Source organism: Rhinolophus ferrumequinum, chromosome 4 (assembly GCF_004115265.2).
Source record: "Rhinolophus ferrumequinum isolate MPI-CBG mRhiFer1 chromosome 4, mRhiFer1_v1.p, whole genome shotgun sequence".
Lineage (NCBI taxonomy): Eukaryota > Metazoa > Chordata > Mammalia > Chiroptera > Rhinolophidae > Rhinolophus > Rhinolophus ferrumequinum.
Window position 1 is genome coordinate 87,903,183 of NC_046287.1, and position 24,737 is coordinate 87,927,919.

The window sequence follows — 24,737 nt, forward strand, 5'->3', positions numbered from 1 at the left end:
TTGTAATCAGTACAGAGTCATTGAATATTTTTAAATAGGAGTGATGTGCTCTTATCTATTATAGACAGATAATTTAAAATTGGCCTGGTAGATATGGAATAGGGAAAATTTGAATGTAGGCAGGCCGGTTTTGTTATCATAGTAGGCTTAAGGAAGTTGATGAAGCAGTAATGGTTAGGAGAGGAAAAATACTAGTGTTAAGAGATAAAGTGAGTAGAACTTCAAGAAGAAAGGATCAAAGAAGAAGTAAAAATGACTTTGGTTTCTAATTTAACAATTTGAATAGATAATAATGCCATAAATTATCAGTAGGAATAAAAAGGATGTGACTGGTACAGGAAGACGATTTTATTCTAGGACGGACACGTTGATTCTGATTTACTTGTTCCTGCATAGCAATGTTTCCAAAAAGGAAAAGGCAACAGAGATTTGAGATTTATCAATATTTAAGGGATTCATAAAAATATGGACATTGAATAAGATTCAAAAAAGGGCTAAAAATTTAATTCTAAGGAATTCTCTTCATTTGAGCAGCAGCAAGGGAAGAGGAACCTGTAAAAGAGTTATTTTTTTAAAGTAATTTTTTGGTTTTTTAATTACAGTTGACATATGATATTAGATTAGTTTCAGGTGTACAGCATAGTGAAATCTAGTACCCATCTAACACCACACATCCTTACTACAATATTATTGACTATTTTCCTTGTGCTTTGCTTTACATCCCCATGACTATTTTGTAATGACCAATTTGTATGTCTTAATCCCTTCCCCTTTTCACCCATCCCCCCAACACCCCTCCCATCTGGCAACCATCAATATGTTCTCTGTATCGATGAGCCTGTTTCTGTTTTGTTTGTTTATACTGTTCTTTAGATTCCACATATAAGCAAAATCACATTGCATCTGTCTTTCTCTGTCTGACATACTCAACTCAGCACAATATCCTTCAGGACCATTCATGCCCCCACAGATGGCAAGAACGCATTCTTCCCTTCCATGGCTGAGCAATATTCCATTGTATATATGTACCACCTCCTCTTTATCCATTCTTTCATTGACAGATCCCTGGCTGCCTCCACATCTTGGCCATTGTAGACAGTGCTGCAATGAACATATGTATGCACAGGTCCCCTTGAAGTAGCATTTTGGATTTCTTCAGATAAACATCCCAAAGTGGGATTACTGGGTCCTTCTTTGTCTCTTGTTATAGCCTTTATTTTAAAGTCTATTTTGTCTGGTGTAAGTATTGCTACCCCACCTTTTTTTTTTTCTCCTTCCATTTTCATGAAATATTTTTTTCCATCTCTTTACTTTCAGTCTGTGTGTGTCTTTCGATCTAAAGTGAGTCTCTTGTGGAAGCATATGTAAGGGTTTTGTTTTCTTCTCCATTCAACAACCTTATGTCTTTTGTTTGGAGCATGTAATCCATTTACATTGAAAGTAATTGTTGACAGATATGTAATTGCCATTTTATTATTCATATTTTTGATCTTTTTTTCTTCTTAAAGAAGTTCCCTTAACATTTCTTAAAATACTGGTTTGCTATTTAAGCTCCGTTAGCTTTTTCTTGTCTGGAAGCTCTTTAGTTCTCCTTCAATTTTAAATGATATCCTTGCTGGATAGAGTAATCTTGGTAGTAGGTCCTTGCTTTTCATCATTTTGAATATTTAGTGCCAATCCCTTGTGATCTGCAAATTTCTGTTGAGAAATCAGCTGACAGTCTTATGGTATTTCCCTTGTAGGTAACTAAGTGCTTTTCTCTTGTTGCTTTTAAGATTCTCTCTTTGTCTTTAAGCTTAGGCATTTTAATTATGATGTGTCTTGGTTGGGGCCTCTTTGGGTTCATCTTGTTTGGGGCTCTCTGCACTTCCTGGGCTTGTAGGTCTAGTTCCTTCACCAGGTTACAAGATTTTTGTCATTATTTCTTCAAATAGGTTTTCAATTCCTTTCTCTTTCTCCTTCTGGTACCTCTGTGGTGTGAGTGTTGGTATGTTTGATGTTGTCCCAGAGGCCACTTAAACTATCTTCTTTTTTTTTTTTTGGATTCTTTTTCTTTTTGCTGTTCTATTTGGGTGTTTTCTGCTACCTTAACTTCTAAATCTCTGATTCAGACTTCTGCTTCATTTAATCTCCTGTTGATTACCTGTAATGTATTCTTTATTTCAGTTATTGTAGTCTTCATTTGTGACTGGTTCTTTTTTGTTTTCTATCTCCATTTTTGTTTTGAAGTTCTCCCTGACATCATAGAGCATCCTTATAACTAGTGTTTTGAACTCTGTGTCTGGTAGATTGCTTGTCTCCATTTTGATTAGTTCTTTTTCTGGAGCTTTGTTCTCTTCATTCATTTGGGACATGTTTCTTTGTCTCCCCATTTTGACTGCCTCCCTGTGTTTGTTTCTATGTATTAGAAACAAACTCCTGGTCCTAGTAAAATGGCCGTATGTAGTAGGTATCCAGCGGGTCCCAGTGGCACAGTCTGCCTGGTCACCTCAGCTGTGTGCTGCAGGTGTGTCCCTTATGTGGGTTGTGTGTGCCCTTCTGCTATAGTTGAGCCTTTGTTGCTGTTTGCACATCAGTGGGAGGAGCTGACCTTCAGGCTGATTGGTTGTAAGGACTGGCTGTGACTTCAGTGGAGGAGCTGTTTTGTAGGGGCTGAGCCTACAGAGCAGGATTTGCTGGAGTAGGGCTCAGGTGCCTGCCCAGTCTGCCTTCAGGTTTGTCATCTGGGCAGGTGGCCTGGTACTGATCCGGTGTGGTTCAAAGCAGGCCAGAGGGTGTGCCAGCTCTGGGGCCTCCTGTGAGGGGCCCCACCACAGGCTAAGTTCAGCTGCAGCCTGTGCTCTGCCCAGGAACACCTAGCACGGCAACAAAGCAGTCTGCAGCTATCTCACCCACGCTGGGCTTGGAGGTGCCTGGGAAAGGCTAAGCTATGAACCAAGGCCAGCTACCACTAGTGCCCAGCTTGGGGCTGCTTAGTAAGAGGTGAGGGGCACACCAAGCCAGATGCGGCTTGTTGCTGTTTGTGAACCTTTCAGAGATTTTAGGAGAGTCCACAGCATGAGCCAAGGCGGGCCATTTGTATGGAAAAGCCACTGGAAGTGCCTTGGGTGGGGACTGCAGGTTGTTTAGGGCAGGGTTTCAGGGAATCACCAGGGCAGACTAACAGTTTTGCCACGTTGATGACAACTTACTAAATATGGCATCCGTCTGCGTCTGCATGCTGGGATGGGGGAGGGCTGAACAGAGGAACAGTGTTTACTGCCAGCACTCCTGTTGGGAGAAAACTGCCCCTCCAGCCCTCGCCTGAACCCAGACAATTCAGTTCCTCCCATGTGTCCCTGACACCTTTTGAGCTGCTGCCCCAGCGCTGGAGCTCAGAGCGAGTGAGTCCATCAGTGAGTAAGTCCATGTGCAGGCCCTTTAAGAGGAGTGCAGCCACCTTCGTCTCACTCAGCCACAATCTCTGCTGGTTTTCACAGCTAGAAATTGAGGGGACTTCTGTTTTTAGCACTAGAACCCTGGACTGGGCAGCCTGGGATGTGGCTGGGACCCCTTGCTTCTCACGGGGTCCTCCATAACCGAGACATCCCTCCCCATTTTTAACCTCCACTCACGGGTGTGGGACCAACTCAATCCGTATCTTCGCCCCTCCTACCAGTGTTAATGTGGCTTTTTCTGTATGTTCTGAGTTGTAGGACTTCTAGACTTGAGGCAATTCTTAATGATGGTTGTTCTGTAGTTTAGTGATAATTTTGATGTGGTCATCAGAGGATGCAAGCACAGCATTTACCTACTTCACCATCTTGACTGGAAGTCTGCAACAGAGTTTTAAAAATAAAGAGATGGAAGCATAATTATGAAACAACGTGGAGGGGGGAAAAGGCAGCAATTTAGCAGATTCTTGATCATGCAGAGTCTTGTAGACCACCTTAAGAGCCATATATCCTTTTTTTGTAGCTGATAGAGAGCCAGAGAATAATGATCTAATTTATGGTTTGGATTGATAACTCATAGTACTAAATGGTATGTAGATTTTAGGGGAAATTGGAGTTGAGAAGATAGATCAGTGGTGATTTTGTGGTATGGATGGGAGAGAAAATGAGGACCAGTACTACAGCTTAGACATTTTGAATAAAAAGATAAGACTTGCGAAATATTTAGATGATAAAATTTGCTAGTTTTGTTCTGGGTGGTGAGAATAAAGAGGACTCAGGGATAATATCCAGCTTTCTAAGTTGGATTTTAGGGTAAGACACAACAGAAAACAAGAATAGCGGCAGGAAAAAGCATAAAACAGCAGGAATGATTTAATTTGAGCCAATGACTAGTGTGAATGCTGGAGAAGCTAGGTTGGGGTATGGAGATAATTAAGTGGTTTATGGACTTTAATATGCCTCTGTGACATTAGCAGGAAAACTTTATATTGACCCTGAGGACGAGAGAAGAAATCTGGACCAATTCAAGTCAATCTGTGTTTATTAGCTTTATAGTTATTTTGCTACTTTAAGTTAATTTGCAATTGCTGTGATTCTCTAACATTTGGTTTTCCTGCCCTTTTCAAAGTTGTTCATCCATGATTTGACATGCCTAGACAATTTTGAGTGTTACCTAACATTTGATACAAATCTAGCTTATTTTACTAGTGGTACAAAATGAAATTAATCATTCATAGCAGGTTGGTTATGTGCTGAGACTTGAATGGCATAAGTGTGTTGGGGTCCCCGAGACCACCCTCAAGTTCAGTGATTTGCTAGAAGGAATCACTGAAAAGCTGTTACACTCTTGCTTATGGTTTATTAAAGAAAAGGATACATATTAAAATCAAAGGCAAAAGACGCACAGGATAGGATTTAGGAGAAACCAGGTGCAGGCTTCCCTTGTTCTCTCCCAGTAGAGTTCCAAGGACAGCGCTTTATTCTCCTGTCAACCATGTGTGACAGCACATATGCAGTATTGCCAACCTGAAGCTCCTGAACTTAGTGTCCGGCGTTTTTACTGATGATCAGTCACATATGCATGAACAGCCTGCATGACTAACCTTAGCTACTCAATCTCCATCCCCTCCCAGAGGTCAGAGTGATAGAGTATGGCCCAAGGCCCCGGGCAAACAAAAAGAGGTGTTCACCATAAAATCACATTGTTAGCATAAGCTCTTTGTCTGGACCCAAGGCCTCAGGTATGCAGTGTTACCAGGCAGGGTAATACAAGGGTTCCGATGATCCTGAAGGAGCTGATGGACAACCACTCCCTTCTTTGGAATGTGTAGGATGTGAGTACCCCAAGCTTACTCAGTTACCTTTTACTGCATATAAGGATTATATGTAAGTGTACACTTGAAACTTGGTTCAGCTCTAGTTGTCTCTGAAGCATGCGTGAAGTTAACATCCATAGATATTCCCTGGACATCTAATCTTTCATAAACCTTTTAGCTTTTGTCCTATGTTTTTCCTATCTTGTTCTGGAACAATCACTTTAGAACAAAAATACTCTCTTTTCATTCAATAAAAATGTATTTGTATTCCTCATACCTTCTTTTATCAAACACCCATCTTATTCTCTATGTGCAGTCGTTTTCCATCACCGTAACATCCCCATCAGGCGGTATGAGTGGCTGGCTCTTAATGGGAGGCATTTTCTGCCCCTTTAAGCCTTTTGAAATGACACTAAGGTCTCCAAACTTACCATCCTGGTTTCCCACCTGGTTGGCTAGCCCCAAAGCCAGCAGGGCAGTGGGCAACTGCACGTCATTGTTTTTTCTTTTTTTTTTTTCCAGTTTTTATTGGGGAACATTGGGGGACAGTATGTTTCTCCAGGGCCCATCAGCTCCAAGTCGTTGTCCTTCAATCTACTTGTGGAGGGCGCAGCTCAGCTCCAAGTCCAGTCACTGTTTTCAATCTTTAGTTGCGGGGGGCACAACCCACCATCCCATGTGGGAAATGAACCAACAAGGTTGCAGCCTTGTTGTTGAGAGCTCCTGCTCTAACCAGCTGAGCCATCCGGCTGGCCGGCCCTCCGAAGCTCAGTGGCAGCTCGTTGTCTTCAGTCTAGTTGTGGAGGGCGCAGCTCACTGGCCCATGTGGGAATCGAACCAGCAAGCCTGTCGTTCAGAACCCGTGCTCTAACCAACGGAGCCATCCGGCTGCACCCCTGCATATCCTTCTTAATTAAACCAACATCCTTAAGCTAGTTTTTATTTATTAAAGATTCATCCTAAGTAACATGCACTTTAAAAGCAAATGCGTAAGTTTCTGTTTTTCTTCCAATTTATGTGAGAGCTCATTTGTTTTAAGTCCATTGAATAGGGACGTTTTACAATCTAAATTTAAATTTACAAATCAATTTTGGCAATACTTATAGTAGAAATGTACTATATGTATAACATACATACATAGACATACATAAACAGCACAGTACAAAACTCAAAAGAAGAATTATGGATCCAAATATGTTTTCTGGCAGATGGACTAAGTTGAGGTTTCGCTCAGATGGCCAAAGTTTTTGCATGCTGTAAGAATTCCTTTAAAGCTGTCTTTAAAATCAAAGAATGTATTTGTCTCTGAGAGGTTTGGGAACTTCTCCTTTAAAGTTTCTCCTTAAGATAGTCTTATCAAAAAAACACAAACAAAAGAAAATGGAAAGAGGATGTGGACAACAAAGTTGGAAAGCTCAGAAAGTAACAAAAGTGGCCCCAAGACACCTGAGATCTAAAGGGGGCAAATTTTCCTGGGAGGAAGAGAAAAAGGTGGCTCTGGAGCGGAAGCCTGAGCATCAGATGACTGCAGCCCAGCGGGAGACAAAGAAGATGGGGGAGGGAAAGGAAAGGTGCAGGGGGGGCAGGTGCAGGCAAGGAGGGCTGGTAAGGGAGGGATCTTCCAAGGTTTTTTAGTAAACCTGGCTTTAGATTTGCAAGCTCAAAGGTCAGAGGAAAAGTTTTCCAATGATACCCCTTTTGTCCCAGTTTGGCAGCACCGGTTTCTTTTTCTAATTTATCAAGGCGTTTACCCAATTTAGAATTTTTTTCTAAGGGAGGCAGTAGCAGTCTCTTGATTTTATTTAGAGCTCTCAAGGAACAAATTTTTTTAAAAGAGGCTTCTCATTGTCTCTGGGATGTACAGTATTTTTCTTCTAATTGAGCATGTAAATAGACAGACTTTGGGATTTCAGAGGAACCCCATCCTGGCCAACAAAGCTTGGGACCATTTTGCATGATTTTTGTCCAGAGGCCTAGCCACTTGCAATTTTCTGGACGGTCATTTTTGTACATGCAGTCAGCCAAAGCCCCCCCTGCTGCCACCAGGAGGTGGCTGATTATCCTGAGAATTTTAGAGCATGGGTTACCCATTTTGCATTACTCCTTATGGGCTGTGTCCATGTCCCACCCCCACCCCCACTCCTGTGCCTGTTAAAGCTTGAGCATCCTCACATGCACCCCTCCTTAGGAAATCATACTTAGGGTGCCTGTTAGTTTGGGCATCCCCACAAACCTTGTTATGGACAATGCCTAGTCCCAACCTGGAGGATACCCTCCCCTGTACCAAACATGACTAGAGCATACCCTCTCTAGGTGCCAAATGCAAAACAGGAAAGCCTCCCCGGAGGATACCCACCCGGTGCCAAACCTGACTGAGGGATACTCCTCCTGATACCAAACCTGAATCATATCGATGGGCCCTCTCGGTCCAGACATAGGAACTGAGGTCACTGGGTGAGGGTCCTCTACATAAACCAAATAAAGTCTTCAAGACCTCAGCTGCAAGCGTGGGAGATCTTGGATCCGAAAGGACTTACTCAAGACCCTCAGGTGCTGCTGGGAATACCACCACACAAACCAAGGGGTTTGTGGAGGCACCAGATGCATTAGTTTCAGGCTGGCATTACATCAAGTCGTTGCTTCAAAACTGCATGTTTAGTGCTATGTCAACCGAGGGTTGTTGGTGCCAGTTCAACGCCAACAGCAACTCCCAATTTGGAATGAGGTAAAGAAGGTGACTTTATTCAGTGCAAACAGCTCAACTGTGATATAGCATGGCGATGAGGCTTCCCTTGGGCGAGGGCCCCCTCCTGCTAGACAGTTCTGCTCTGCTCCAGCAAGACACCTTCACCAACCGGGGAAACGGTCCTCAGTTCTCATGGAAAGGGAAAGTGCACTCCTTGATCAAGAGGGGAGCTGACTTAGATAGAGAGGAGTCCCTGCCCCAGGTTGGTCCTGGACTCCAAGTTCTCACAGTTTAATTGGTCCAAAGAGCACTATCCTGACTGGTCAGAATGGACCTACTCTGATTGGTCAGGTGAAGATGCTAATGAAGATATAGCATCTCTGATTGGATGGGAAAAGTCTCATTCCTTTTGGTTGAAGTACAATTCCAGTAGTTCCTTTATAAGTGCTGGCTGGGACCACAGGAACACAGTGCAGCCAGGCAGTTCAGTGCAGGCTTCTGCCTGAGGCATGGCTTGTGTGAGAGGCCCCTGTTTAGAAACAGCTGCTAGGCTCTGTTGTTAAATTTGAGCCCAGTTAACTACCAGGAGCCCTTCTTGATAGGTATCTTCTTCCTTGGGGTCAACAGCAATATCTGCAAAGCATAACAAAAAAAGGTATACCTGTATATTTATAAGATCTCTGTCCTCATTTTTTTTCCTACTTCCCTAATATTGACAGTAGTGTGTGTGAAAGTCTATTATTAGTATATTTTATATGTTTTTTCTTGTGTCTTTTTAGTTTCTGCATTGTATGATGTTTGCAGAGTTATTTGGTAAACAGATGTTTATAACTGTTACATCTTTGTTGTAAATTGTGAGATTTAGCTTTATAAATAGCCTCCTTTGTTATTTGTAATTCTACTAGCCTAAATTCTACTTGTCTAACAGAATTGCAGTCTGTTTTCTTATCATTTACTTGGTGTACCTTTGCTCATTCCTTTATTTCTAGCATTTCTGAATAACTTTTCGTTGTGCCTGTTGTATACAGCATAGAGTGGGTTTTGTTTTTCTTGTTATAGGTGAGTTAAGTCCATTCACATTGTTTGATATTTTTATGTTTGGTTTTAACTTTGTCATATTATTTTGTGTAATTTGTGTGTTTTATTTTCTACTTAGTGTGCTTTCTTTTCTCTTTTTAAATTTATTTTGGTATTTAGGAAGGTTTGGCTTTGTTCTAATGTTACCTTTTTACTTACATCTTTTATAGTTCCCTTTCCTTTGTTACTACGTATCTGGTTGGACAGCTTTAAATGGTATTCTTTGACTCCTATGTCTTAACCTGTACAACAGTTGATGAGCTTTTCTCTGGCTTTATCCTACCATTCTTTAATCTGTAGGGTTTATGTCTCTTGTTAAATTAGGAAGATTTTTCTGCCATTATTTCTTCAAATATTTTTTTCAGCTCCACCTCTCCTTCTGGGACCGTTGGCACAAATGTTAATTCTCTCATTATTGTCCTACAAGTCTCTGAAGCTCTCTGTTCATTTCTTTGCACTTTTTTTTGTTTTGTTTTTCTCTCATTTAGATTGGATGATTTGTATTGCTCTATCTTTGAGTTAGTTGATCTTTTTTGCCTCTCTCCATTTTACTTTTGAGTCCTCCCACTGAGTTTTAAATTTTGGTTACTGAATTTTTCAGTTTAAAATTTTCCATTTGGTTCTTTATGTCTTCTGTTTCTTTTCTGACACTCTCTCTTTTGTTTCAGACATGTTCATAATTGCTCACTGAAGTATTTTTATGATTATTACTTTAAAATCCTTGTCAGATAATTCCAGTATCTATGTCATTTCAGTGTTGGCATCTGTTATCTGTCTTTTCCCTTTTGAGTTAAGATGATCCTGATTCGTGGTATGAGGAGTTATTTTCAGATGTAGCCTATACATTTTGGCTGTTGTGTTAAAGAGATTCTGGCTTCTATTTCAATCTTGTTACCTGTTACTGCCAGACTGGGTAGTAGGCAGGCTTTGCCCATACACACATCTGTCCATCTAAGGTGGGATGGGAGATGGGTTCAGCTCTCAGGCATAGCTTCTGTCCGCCCATTTTTGAAGTTGCAGTATCTCTATTTTTCCAGAACAAATAATATTTATAAATTATTCTTCCACTCTTATCCCCACATTTGTATTAGTCTTTGATCTCCAATGAAGTATTTCCTCAGTCATCTCTTAGTTGAATGCAGCTCATTGTCTAGTAAAGGTGTCAGCAAATTTTTCTGTAAAGGACACAGAAAATATTGTAGACTTTTTGGGCCACATGGTGTCTGTCTCCCTAATGTGGAATAGTTTTATTAGGATGTTACCTGTAAGCCTTTCACCCCCTATCAGCTTTGACGTTTCACACAAGTTTGGGACAGGAGATCCAGACAAAAGCTAGAATTTAAGTTTTTCTCTTGTTACAGGAGTTTGAAATTTGTAGTTCTCTGACTCTTAGTAATGCTGTAGGTGTGGTCTGTATGTGGCTTTATTTGCTCTTATTCATTTATATACTTTTTTGAAGGATATGTGGAGAGATTTGAATACACGTAGCTGCTATTATTTTAACGCAACAGAATGTCTTTAATTTGGATAGCTCTAAAAAGAAACATCTCTGGATTCTAGATGAGATGAGACCTTTGTTTACATTCCTCTGTGAAGACACCAAGGAAGCTACTTATAAGCTCTTTGACTTTGAATGAGTCAACAAATCTGAGCATAATTTTTTTTTTCTTTTCAGAATTAGATGCGTATAGGGCATGGTTTATACTCTGTGCTCTTCAAATAGGCACATTTTTTAAGAGCTTTGCAAATAATTTTTTTTTCCAAATGAAGCTGAAATGTCAAGTCATTTCTTTTATCTGTTTACTTTAATTATCTGAAAAGTTAAGTGTATTACTAAACATGTTTGAAAACCACTAGTATAGAGAGATGATCTTTTTTGTTCTCTTCTAGGCTTAAGGCAGCATGATATATTGGTCTCATTCTGTATGTGAAGTGTTTCCTTGTGATTATTATTAGGTATTCAGTTTGTGGGGGCAGAGAGAATTACTTTTCTGCCATTTTTAAATTCATCTATCTGATATATAAACGCAGAAGTTGAAGTAGAAGTTGTCCCAGACTTCTGTGTCATATTTGTGAAGAGTGATCTGAGGTAGGCATTGAGAATTACCTACTACTTAATAGATTTATCAGGTAAGCAACCAAACCAAAACATCAAATTTAATTACTTTTTATGTCGCCACCCCTGAGGTGTGTTAGTATTTTAAGCACTCAAACAAATAGATAAATTGGTCATTTTTTATTTCCTGTAGATCCTTGTAGATACTGTTTGGGCTCTGTCATACCTGACAGATGGAGGTAATGAGCAGATACAGATGGTTATCGATTCGGGGGTTGTGCCATTTCTTGTACCCCTTCTGAGCCACCAGGAAGTGAAAGTTCAAGTAAGTATTTTCAAAATTTTCTTCCTTGTATAAAATTGTGTTTGCTATAACCCGTTAACTTGAACAACCAGGCTTCAGTTCTGTCTGTATGTACCTATCTTCCTTATTTCTCCTGCTATTTTACTGAACCTGATTTTGTTGATTTCTAAATCTTTATCTCACCCTGATTCTTTGCTGAGTTTCAGACTCATATAGCCAACTGTCCTTGAGCCCTTAGACATAGCCTATAAGAACTCCTTCAAGCATTCCATTGTTACTTCAACAAGACAAAAATGATATGTATCATCTTCTCCCACAAACCTGCTCTTCTTCCTGTCTCCCGTTTCAGTGCACAGCATAGTCCGAGCTGGAAACCTTGATTCCTCCTTTCATTTCTCCTCCATTACAAAATTCTGTCAATTCTGATTACATAGCTTCAAATCTGTCTCCTCCTTATGTATCTAGAGCCACTTATTTAGCTCAAGACTTGTTTCCTTTCCTCCAGTTAATTGCAGTAGCATCCTAACTGCATTTCCTCCTCCTCTCTCGCTCCAGTTTCTCCTCACTCTCATTAGGGGTACATGGCTGATAGATCTGTTTATCCCACTTCTGCCAAGGTGACTTTCTAGGTGGCAATGTGGGCTCATTCTAGGCCTTTATTAAAGTCTTCCTGAGGTGCCAGTTTAGTAATAGATAAAAATAGCTATTAAAAATGGACCTTTCCTTTTTTTATTTTAGTTCAGTTTTTCACAAGAATTGTTTAAAATTCAAATTGCTTCTCAGTTCTGCATAACGCTTTGTTTTGTGTAAGAATGCACCCCTTGCATTTGTACTTTTTCTCAGGATCATGAAAAATATAGAATCAGTTTTATCGTAAACAAATAAATGTATAGAAAACATTTTATCCCCACCCCAGACGGCAGCACTCAGAGCAGTTGGCAACATAGTGACTGGCACCGATGAGCAGACCCAGGTTGTTCTCAACTGTGACGTCCTGTCCCACTTCCCAAATCTCTTGTCACACCCGAAGGAGAAGATAAATAAGGTAAAGCACGTAATGTCTTCATTAGTGTCTTTCTTTCTCTTTGAATATCTCATTTTTAACTGTCCCCTTATTTCCGTTTATATTTGATTGTGATTTTCTTCAAAACCACTGCAGTTAAGATGAGAATTATTTCAAATCACCTCTGATTATTTCTTTCAGTTTTTAATTGCTTGCTACAAGTGCTGCCCTGATCATCACAGAATAAAAATTATTTTTACACTAACCAATGTTTTTATTTAAATAGATTGAGAAGTAGCAACGATTACCAAATTAGTAGCCACTAGATGAGAGTACATACAAAATCTGTCGTTAGATGGCTGGTATCTTTTGTAAACAAATAGATCATAATTTAATCTCCCTACAAAATGAGATTAAACCTAAAGATGCAGTACTTGGATTAAAGATTGTAAAAATTGCCTTTTTCAAGATTTCAAGCTTGAGATACAAACTTACTATTAATTGTTAAATATGTACTTAAGCCTTTTTGTGTCTGGCTTATTTCGTGTTGCTAATGTTTCAGGGTTCATCCATGTTGGAGCATGTATCAGGATGTCATTCATTTTTATGGCTGAATAATATTCCATTGTACATATATGCCACGTTTTATTTGTCCATTCAGCCGTTGCTGGACACTTGATTGTTTCTACCTTTTAGCTAATGTGCTGCTATGAACATTGGCGTTCAAGTGTGTGTTTTAGTCCGTGCTTCCAGTTCCTTTGTGTATATATCTAGGAGTAAAATTGCCAGGTCATGTGATAATTCTATGTTTAGGTTTTTGAGGAACCACCAAACTGTGTTTTTCATAGTGGCTGCACCATTTTACATTCCCACAAGCAATGATAAGGGTTCCGATTCCTTTTTAAAAATTATTATAGCCACCCTAATAGTTGTGAAGCTGTGTCTCATGATTTTTATTTTTTGTTGGTTTTTTTTTTAAAGATTTTATTGAGGAAGGGGAACAGGACTTTTATTGGGGAGCAGTGTGTACTTCATGATTTTGATTTGCATTTAGTTTAATGAAATTTTAGCTGCCTGAAATGTCACCAATCCCCCAAACCAGCAGAATTGATCATAGCTATATTTATTTCATTGTTTGACTATAACTTGACAGTTGGATTCTTATTGAAAAGCATGTTGTCAGAAATTACATTTTAGAGATATATTTGTTCCAGTGCAGGGAAAGAAGCCATGGTATTTTAGACTCTGGGCCAGTTATTTTTACTGTAGAAATTTCAATAATATAGGTGATTTTTTTTTAGCTAAATGTATTCCATAATTGGAAACAGAGCTGAGAAGTGAAGAAACTGGATAGAAGTGGTAGATATGGAGAAGTTCTGGCTTGTAATCCAATATGCTCTCAGTTAAGGTATCATGGGGTAAAGAGAAAGAGTTCATATAGAGACCCTCTCAGCTTCAGCAAGTAGTTGGTAGCTTCAGAAGGTTTTTACCTTAAACGTTTGTATTGTTTGCATCTTGGGACCATCATGGGACCTGGAGGTAGAAGTTACCAACTTGGTTTTATTCCCTCAACATTTTAGTTTGAAAATTTTCAAACTTATAAGAAACTTGCAAGAATAGTAAAGTGAACATTCATATACTCGAAGCACCGATTCACCAATTATTAACATCTTACCACAACTGGATAGCAGAATAAATTTACAATTAAGTCTGAATTGTGGAGGAGAAAGAAGATACACGGTTGACACTAAAATTATGATAAACATGTTTGTTCGTGACTTATAAATCCTTTAAGGTTGCAATAAGACTTGTTATATAGACCCATCCTAGACTAGTTAGATGCTTAATTTCTAAATATATCTTGCAAGTATTTTTACGTTAAAGCAACTCACTTTTCTTAGAAGTAGTTTTAACAAAATACTATGAAATTCAGTCTTTAATTTATTTCTGTCATCTGTCTTTTAGAGGAAGCTCATGCACTAAAAGTCTAATAAGCTCCACGAGTAAAGATTTTTCAACTGTTTTATTCACTGTCATATTACCATTGTCTAAAAGTTTCTAGCTTATAGTAGGCATATATTTTATTGAATAGATAACTGCTAGGTTAATGGGGCCCAAATATTATGGATAGAAGTTTCCTTATAACTTGTTTAAAATGGGAGATTCTGTATAACCTAATCACTTTTTGGATGCTTTCCCCTTAATGCAACTCAGGTGACTTTGTTATTATTATATGTATAAACTACATTAAATTAAAAATATAAACACATTAAAGACATAATTTTTCAAATAAAGGTGCCCCATATTTTATTCAATTATAGGAAGCAGTGTGGTTCCTTTCCAACATAACAGCAGGCAACCAGCAGCAAGTTCAAGCTGTAATAGATGCTGGATTAATCCCTATGATTATTCATCAGCTTGCTAAGGTCAGTCACATATTGTGAGTTTATCATGTGTGTTGATATAGTATAACCAAGACTTTTCGAATAAAGAATTCATTTTGTCATTTCTTTTGTAACCTTCAGGGAGACTTTGGAACACAAAAAGAAGCTGCTTGGGCAATTAGCAACTTAACAATAAGTGGGAGAAAAGATCAAGTGAGTTTGGAAAAATTAACTGTTATAATTGTTAATATTGGAAAGCATATGGCTCTCTTCTGATTAGGAGTTACTGATTATTTATAAGCCCTGTACAGTGTTGTTTTGGGGGAAAAGATAATTATATAAATATAATTATTCTTTTTTTGTTGTTGTTTAGGTTGAGTACCTTGTACAGCAGAACGTAATACCACCATTCTGTAATTTACTGTCAGTGAAAGACTCTCAAGTTGTTCAGGTGGTTCTAGATGGTCTGAAAAACATTCTGATAATGGCTGGTGATGAAGCAAGCACAATAGCTGAAATAATAGAAGAATGTGGAGGTAAGGGTGGATTCACTGAAGAAAAATAGTTGAGCATTGGAACTCTGAAATGTTAGTTCCTTAAGACAACTAATTAGAAAACTGTTAGGATACATTACTGTTACATCATCAAAGTTCGTTGCTGTTCTTTATTCACTATGTTAGCATTCCAAGATTTTCCTGGGAAACAGTAGTCCATACTTTGGAAAAACTGGTTGTGAAGGTCACTCCATAGCCTTCCTAGAGATTCACATTGCTTTTTAGAAAACACAGGTACTTCTCTTGAAGGCACAGTACATGAGAGCAAATTTAAAACTCTGAGAACTAGTACAGTAGAGAAACTTATAAGCTTTGTTTAATCTAACATTTCTTAAACTCCTCGACAGTGAAACATCTTTTTTCATGTTATGCTTATTATCATGCGATTCTGTGGGCCTTACTTTGTGAAATACTATTCCATACTGTTCGAAAATTTAATGATTTTGGAGTCTCTAGATATTTTGTTTCAGTCTTAAGATTGCCAGAACTGCATGCTAAAGTTAGTATACTACAGAAATTACTTTGAAATGTTAATGAGAAAGTACTGTGATTTGAAATACTATATCATTATTTCTCTAGTAAGACATATGAAGCATATATTTTAAAATTCTGTTTTTAAAGGTACCTTTTCAGTATGTACTAAATTGCCCAAACCTTATTAATTTATCCTAATATCATGTTTTATTTTATACACTTTGTTGACCAATACGTATGATTATACTACCCAGTTTATTTTTTTAAGAGAAAACAAACGCAGTTGCATCATAGAGTATTCAGACTGGAAGTATTTTCTTAATAGCAAGAAGAGACTATCCTCGGGGCCGGCCCGGTGGCTCAGGCGGTTAGAGCTCCATGCTCCTAACTCCGAAGGCTGCCGGTTCGATTCCCACATGGGCCAGTGGGCTCTCAACCACAAGGTTGCCAGTTCAATTCCTCAAGCCCCGCAAGGGATGGTGGGCTCCGCCCCCTGCAACTAAGATTGAACACGGCACCTTGAGCTGAGCTGAGCTGCCGCTGAGCTCCCAGATGGCTCAGTTGGTTGGAGTGCATCCTCTCAACCACAAGGTTGCCGGTTCAACTCCCGCAAGGGATGGTGGGCTGTGCCCCCTGCAACTAGCAACGGCAACTGGACCTGGAGCTGAGCTGCGCCCGGCACAACTAAGATTGAAAGGACAACAACTTGAAGCTGAACGGCACCCTCCACAACTAAGATTGAAAGGACAATAACTTGACTTGGAAAACAGGCCTGGAAGTACACACTGTTCTCCAATAAAGTCCTGTTCCCCTTCCCCAATAAAATCTTTAAAAAAAAAAAAAAAAAAAAAAAGAAGAGACTATCCTAGAGATGTTAAGAAGTCTTGTTAATGGTCATAGAAGTAGTTACAAAAGTATAATTGAAATCCAGATTTTTATATTATTAATTCACTGCTCATTCTAGTTTTAAGATGTTTTACTTTTTAAGATAATTTGAAGTTATCTTTTCATTGCAGCCTGGTTCAGAACAAATTAACCCAGAAAGTCTGAGCTGTAGAATTGTTACTCTTCAGTTTTTTATCAATATAGTTACTTCTGTCTATGGGAGTAATACTTAGGGTGCATATTTACTGAGTACTTTATAATTTTATACGTTACATCCATTACCTTTGACACCTATTTTCCCATTTTTCCGATTTGTAGAATACTATACAAAGAAAAAAATGCAACTATTTCAAAATGACCTATCTAAAAAGACATTTCAAGGAAGAATATTTATTATTAGGGATTTACATTTACAGACTAATGCATCTGCTACGTAGAGTAAATATATTGGGAATATAAATGAAGGCATTGTACAGTTACTGTTCTGAAAAATTATTGCCCAAGTTCACTATGGCCATAAGACATAAGCCCCCTATTCATTTTTTCAAATTAGTTCAAAATTTAAAGCTTTATTTTGTATGTATATCAATTAATCATTAAGTTTCTAAAAATGTATTTCCTAGTTATATAAAAGTAATAACACTTGGGAAACAGAGCAAGATAAAAAATGACTATATGAGACAGTATGATTATATTAAAGCAGCCTGGGAAGATCTCGGTTGCAGGTCTCACTAACTTGCCACACAACCTGAAATCAATCTCTTTATATCTGTGTGCCACAGCTTCCTCATCTGCCAAATGGAGTGTTTAGGTGTTTTTAAAACTGCCTGCCCTAGAGACCAGGGCTCCTAAAGAGGAAGAAATTAGTGGGACACTGGTCCTCCATCCAGAGCAACTCAGGTTTTTTATCTGGTTTTTAGACAAACTGTCATCTTTGGGGGGCAATGGGAGGGTATTCTGAGTTCTTTAGGATTTTTCATGATTAAAATGAGCACAGTTTTGATTATATCTTCTTAATTATTTTGATTATTTTATTTTTATCAGGTTTGGAGAAAATTGAAGTCTTACAGCAACATGAAAATGAAGACATATATAAATTAGCATTTGAAATCATAGATCAGTATTTCTCTGGTGATGATGTAAGTATATATTAAAGTACGGTGTGTCTGCATGTGCATTAAAACCTATACATATGTAAGTTTACTAAGAACTTTCCTTTCATAATTAATATGACTTAAGTTCATACTGTATTTCTATCAGATACTCTTGAGGTGGCATTTTTCCAGTTATTTATAAAACTAAATTAAAAAAAAATATTTGCTTTCCACCAATCAACTTTCTTGAATACTATGTCTGAAATTTTATCATAGGTAAAATTGTAAAAAACAGTTCTGGTTGCATTTGTAATCTCTTAAATGGGAAGAGATAGTAATTACAGAAATGATATATGTTCAGATAGGTAAAATAAATCTGAAGATACAGGAACTTAAGAATGGGGCGATTTTTAAATGTGTGTTCAGTTTTAAATTGTTAAGTTTCTTATTTATTTACTTACGTATTTTAAGTGATTAAAACATTCATACAGAATTCTATCCTAAGCAGTAAATCAATTCTGCTTATACCATAATGTATAGTATCTTAACGTAATAAGGATTTCTTTTCTTGCTTTTTATAGATTGATGAAGATCCTAGCCTCATTCCTGAAGCAACACAAGGAGGTACTTACAATTTTGACCCGACAGCCAACCTTCAAACAAAAGAATTTAATTTTTGAGTTCAGTTGAGTGCAGCATCTTTCCCACATTCAATATGAAGCACCACCAGATGGCTACCAAATGACAAGAACAACAACAAAAGGCTCCAAAACACAAATGCCTCTTCGTTTTGATGCTTCTAAAGCAAGCCATGTCTCAGTCACTTTGCAGTTGCCAAAAGTCACTATCACATGGACTGTAAATGCATATGCATGATTTCCTAAACTGTTTTAGAATTCTCCTTAACAATCTCGACTCCCTATTATTCCCTGTGCCCTGGTGCCACACGCTGACAACTGCAATCTCCAGTTTAGAATATTCCGTAATGGTGGCGTGTCAGCTGCCCACTTGATATTCCTTTGGAAAATGGTGCGCTGTGGATCAAGACACTTTGGTATGATGTATATACACGTTGGAAGACTTTAAAGAGGTGCAGCCTGATCTGAGCCTCCATCATTGTCCTCCACAAACATATTTTCATATTCTTTATGTGGAAAAATAGATTTTAAAGTACAAGCCAAATGATTTTCATTGGTGGAACTGACACAAAAAAAGTAACTTAAAAAAAGAAACTTGGTTATTGATTAAACAGATAAGTTTTAAAAAAACTGTACTTCATCTACCAGTAATTGATATGTTTATTATCTGCCTCAGAAGCCAGGGTTGGAGGAAGAACTTTAGCTATGGATGGTAATGCTTTCGCCATTATACCTAATTTTTGAGAACAGCAAGCCCTATTTGACCACTCACTTCAGCCTGTGTGTTCCTGCTGTTTTGAAGTAATCAAATGCTGTGCATGGTATTTTACCTGAGCTGCAACCTGTTACGGACTTGAACTTCTGTTTAAGTTGAAAGCAAGAGTCCCTGACTATAAAGAAAATAATCAAAAAACAAAACAAAAAACACAAAGGTCTAAAGTACCCATTGGTGATGTTAAAAAAGAAAATCTTGCTTTTAGCTTTCAGGAGTTAATATTTTTCGTTTTAAATTGATAATTGGATATGGCTGGTTTATATTGGGTTTAAACTGTGGAGCTTTCATGTTTACTGTAATTCAGTCTTAAAATATTTTTTACTTAGTAACCAGTGCTTTTGATAATGTGGTTGGCAACAAACCAGCAACTATCTAGAAGTGTCATAAAACTTCATTCTTTGAGTATTGGGGAAGTTAATTCAGATCTTACTTAAAAGCATATTCACGTATTAAAAGATTCAGACAAGGATCTGTATAGAGGAATAATCTGCAGTTATTTAACGTAAACCTGATTTGCAGTGATCTTTAAGTACTTCTGCAAAATCTGGTATTATTATGTAAAGTCACTGCTTTTGGTAAGTTGTCTGGCCCTGTTGTTAATGAAAGAATATGAATTTGAAATTTTTTAAACTGAATAATTTGTGCTGTCACAGAAATGGTTTTATTGCTATTGTTTACTGGGTATAATTTTCCAATGCATTGGTGTGAAGAGATAGAAAATCTAAACTAATGTAGTTATCCGATGGGGGGTATATTTACTGTGATGAAGATGAGACAGATGATGCCATCAGAGCTTTGTGAATCAGCTGGGGTGTTTTCACTGATAAACAACACATAGCAGGTGTGCATTCATTACAAATATATGTATCTGCCAAGGTGGAGCCACTTTAAAGAGTGAGTTTTGTCTTGTATCTAAAGTGGATACAAGCGTGTGTTTAAACTGCAAGATTTTTACTTGCTAGAGAATCTGTTTTAATATAGTGGTTTGGCCTCTGATTATTTATAGGTTTTATAAATTTTAGAATCAATTTCTCTTTAAGGTGGCTCAGATTTTTCAACTCTTGTGCACATAAAATTGAGTTGAAGTTCATTGTGCCTTTTTTTCTTTATCCAGATTTTGAGTTAAAGCTTCATATGGTAACTGCATCCTGTTCAGACACTGTAGTCTAAATTTTTGAAACTGTGTGGTGTTCGATAAAAGTAGGGATAAGAAAATCAAAGGTAATTAAGGTCACAAACTTCGGTGAAACCCTTAATGTCCAAATCTTCTTGATATTGTGAATTGTACCCCTTCCAGTTTAGTTTCTTCTGGACTCTCCATACTTACTGACAGTTACCGTTTAAATTTTGCACACATTGAGATTAAATTGGGCCTCTATTGTGTAGATTCCCATTTCCTCTTGTGTTTTAAGCGCAAACTAACATAAGTGAACGTAAGCATCAAGTCGTGCAGACGGATGTGTGCATTTGCTTGATTCAATTTGTTGTGACCTTACCAGTTTGGAATTGGAATTGCGCCATTTCGTAGATAAAGGAAATTAAGTATTTTGCTGCACTTTTAAGTTTTCGAAACAGTGTTGAAAAATTGCATTGTTTTTATTTTTTTTTAAACTCAGTTAAAAAAGACTAAAACGTTCGTTCTTTCAAAAGAGGCATCTAAATGTGTTCCTAATTTTGTATATGGGCTTAGGTTTTGTAACCAATAAAAAAAGCTGCTATCAAATACGATAAAACATTGAAGAACTTATTTCTAAAAGAATCTTAATTTCCTAGTTTTGTTTTCTACGTGGTTAAATTTAAGTTTGGAATTATTTTTCAAACCACCACCATGGGGTGAATCATGAATTACTCTTACATTGTATTTTACTATCTCCTTTCACTATGACAAACATGACCAGTAAGAATCCTAGATTTAAGAGTATTTTGTAACAAATAAGTAGTACCAAAATTTTCATTAATTTCCTAAGCTGCCACAACAAAGTACCACAAACCAGGTGGCTTAAAACAGTGGAAGCTTATTGTTGCACAGTTCTGGAGGCTAGAAGTCTAAAGTCAAGGTCATGGCTGGGATAGGCTCTCTATGAAAGCTCCTGGGGAGGATCCTTCCTTGTCTTTTCCTGGCTTCTGGTGGTTGCCGGCCATCCTTGGCATTTCTCGGCTTACAGCTGCATCACTCCGGTCTGTGCTTTCTTTGTCACGTGGCATTCTCTCTATATCCCTCAGGTTTAAATATCGTAATTTAGAGAAAGGCCATTTGAGAATAGTGTGATTATGACTTTCATGAACAAACAAAAATCAGACTATTTTAAGGCCTGTGTAACCCTTGACAATAAGTAACTATGGAAGATAGTAATTGAAGTAAACCTGAAATTTTTAACACGATAGAGGTTGTAGCTTTAAATGAAATCTTGGATCAATTTAAAGAACAAAGGAACAGCTGAACTTTTGTGTATACAGATATTTTTACTTTTGTATAATGCCACTTCAAACTATTTCTGAAAGAAATCAGTGTGTACGTAAATAAATGTGATGGTAGTACCGCTATAGAATCTTGCCATAATTTCCTTCAGAAGGGTTGTTCTTGTCAGGGGATTAATTACTTAATTGCTGCAGGTGAACATTCATGAATGTCAGTTGTCTCACAGTGATGGTTATGAATTTTTTAACCCCTCATTGAACTGGGGGATTTTAATTAGATCTATGTGGAGAAAGGGAGTATAGTATAATTTCTGTACATTAAGCTGTAAGTCTTAAGGCACATATCCAAGGAGTGCACTATGTAACCCATCATTCATTTGTCTAAAAAGAAACTCTCCATGTAAATGTACTTCATTAGATAGCCGAATAACAGTGATAGAATGATTCTCAAAAAGTTCTACCAATAGAGGGGGATAAATATGGATATAGATAGATATATAGAGATGGGACTCGGTAATATATCAAGAGGAAGTCTTTGTGAAAAGGGATGTGAGAATGCAACATACTCACATCCTTAGCCTTTTTATTTGCCCATGAAATCTCTCAACGAACTTTGGCCTAACTGAGGGTGTCTCACACCTGCAACATTGACGTTTCAGACAGGATAATTGTTTGTTGTGGGGGCTGTCCTGTGCATTGTAGGATGTTTAGCAGCATCCTTAGTTTCCACCCACTAGATATGGGTAGCTCCTCTCCAATCCCCAGTGGTGACAACCAAAAATATCTCCAGGCATTGCCAAGTGTCCCCTGGGGGCCAAAATTGTCTCTGGTGTGAACCATTCACCGAAACCAATTCCTGTAGAAAACATCACTCAAATGAGACAGCCTAAGCCATACCTTTTTGTTGTGTGAACAGTCCCAGGCTTTTTATCTTCCTGCAGAAGATAAAAAGAGGAGACAAAAACGCCTTTTCTTCATTCTCAGTTTCAAGAGAAATCAGAGCCAGACCTAACCACATTTCCCAAATCATCCATCTGTGGGAACTCCTGGTAGTACTGAGCCCCAGCTATTGCAAAGGACTTAGGGTAGAAATGGGGATATGGAGTAACTGGTCACCCTCTTAAATTTATCCTGTGGCTAAAAAACAAATGCATGTGAAGCAATCAAATGTGTTGATTGCCCACAATCTTCTCAACACTGTCCCAGACCAGTGTTTTTCAGATATATTTAATTAAAGATCTTTAAGTTCTCTGGGAAAGCTGGGGTTGGATCAGAAAAAGCACAGCATACTTTGAAAAACACTTACTTGAAGTCTCGTGAGAGATTGGCCCTTTCCAGAAACTTACAAGTTTGTGAAAAATGATTAAAAGCAGGGGAACTATGGCTGAGCCATACTATAAAGCATGTGTTCCTTGCAGGGAATTTCTTCTCCAATATCCCTCTTCCCTATCCTAACAGATGGCCATCTACCTTCTTGAGTAATTTTGTTTTTTCAACTGTGGTTCCCAAAGATAAGTGGGGCCTTGTGCCAAGTAATATATGAAGCCACAAGACTCACGGGACAGCAGTTTTACTTAATGGTAAGTAAAACAGTTTTATGGTAATACAAGCCTAAGTGTTATAGAGTAAAGGACACATTTTGCATAACGTTTTAAAGATAAAATCAGATTTTTGAGGCAGGCCATTTTTTAAAAAGATTCCTGTGGGAGTAAGGGTCAGAAGAGTTGGCGAAGCAAATGATGAGGCGTCACTCCAGGCGAGCCTGTTGTACTCGGTTGAATACCTTTAGTTGTTGCCACGTTTTACTATTGAACAAAAGTTACGCTCTTAAATCACAATCATTATAAATTAACTATCTAGATTCAGAGTAGACATTTTGTCATTCGTTCCCAGAGAACAGAAGAAACCAGTTTTTATCAGTTCCCTCCTCAGCGTAAACAACCCTGCATTTCAGCCATCTGATTATAAAGTTCCTGGACCTGGTTCCTGTCAGTTTCATGCATTCCAAGGACCCCAAGAATAAAGTGTGATGTGACTATAGTTTCTGGGTACAGTGAGAACATTCCATTATCTGGATACTTAATTCTATTAATGTGGAGGAGATTGTTTCAGTTATTTTACCAGCTTCATCATAATTAGATTTGTGATCAAGTAATAGCCTCAGCTCTCTTTGTCGTCAGCTCTCGGACTCAGTAGTTAGGCATTTATACTTTCAAACCTAACTGTAAGAATTTATAAATGTCATTGATTTCAGCTGTTTTCCTCATAATACCATCAGATTCTTTTATGGATTGTCTCCTTTCCATGTCATCAGACTTTTCCAAATAAGAATTTTGACTAATCCTTTAGAACCATTCAAGTATTTCTTGAGCACTGTGTCCCATGCCAGGTGTGCTAGGGTGTGAGATGCTTTACACACACACACACACACACACACACACAGGACTAACAGTAAAAGTTATATGACATATTAGGAAAAAAGAGGTATATATACAATGAAATAAAATAGAAGGACTTGGCCTAGTTAGGCAGGTCCTCGGGCTGGCATTGGCAGCCCATATTAAATGCCAGCCACCAGCACTTAAAAGTACCAACTCAGTCCTCTCAACACCTCTGATAAGTGAAGATAAGTTCCTGTTATCTGGCAGAGAGAAGTTAGTTTTCCCAGAATTACACAGCTGATGATAGTGAAGAAAAAGCAGGAGTTAATTGGACAGATTCACTGGAAATGCTTTCTGGCAGAGGAGACAGTACATCCAAAGGCCATGTAGGAGTTAAAGAAGTGAAGTGAAAGAAAGCAAATAAAACTAGAACAAATAATGGAGAGAAGGATTACTAGAGGCAGGGGAGGGGCGAAAGAGATAGGTAAGGGCCAGACCCCATAACCTGGTAAGTCACGTAAAGGATTTTGGTATTCTAAGAGCGATGGTAAATTATTAAATGAGCGATGATGGAAGAATTGTGCTTACTAACAATCACTGGCTGGGAAGGTAAGGACAGGAACTATACTTTGGGTAGAGATCACATTAGTGAGTAAAGCACTGAGGCAAGAGATGGTGAACAGCTTGGTCCATGAAGTGGATGGGATCAAGAGATACTTGGCTGCTAAAATAGGAGTTGGCAATGCCTTCAATCTGG

The 24,737-nt window shown here is 38.1% G+C and overlaps 1 protein-coding gene across 2 annotated transcripts in view; it reads left to right on the top strand.

Annotated features, from left to right (window-relative positions):
* KPNA3 (karyopherin subunit alpha 3) overlaps nt 1-21,776 on the top strand; it is a 101,258-nt gene extending 79,482 nt beyond the window's left edge. The window contains exons 11-17 of one of the 2 annotated variants that reach the window (XM_033104638.1): nt 11,264-11,395; nt 12,291-12,419; nt 14,699-14,803; nt 14,903-14,974; nt 15,135-15,297; nt 17,719-17,813; nt 18,350-21,776. In XM_033104638.1, the coding sequence (XP_032960529.1) occupies nt 11,264-11,395; nt 12,291-12,419; nt 14,699-14,803; nt 14,903-14,974; nt 15,135-15,297; nt 17,719-17,813; nt 18,350-18,448 (795 nt within the window). In that variant the 3' untranslated portion in view covers nt 18,449-21,776. The remainder of the gene's footprint in view (nt 1-11,263; nt 11,396-12,290; nt 12,420-14,698; nt 14,804-14,902; nt 14,975-15,134; nt 15,298-17,718; nt 17,814-18,349) is intronic. The other variant, XM_033104639.1, reaches the window with a different exon arrangement.
* Nucleotides 21,777-24,737: the final 2,961 nt, after the last annotated feature.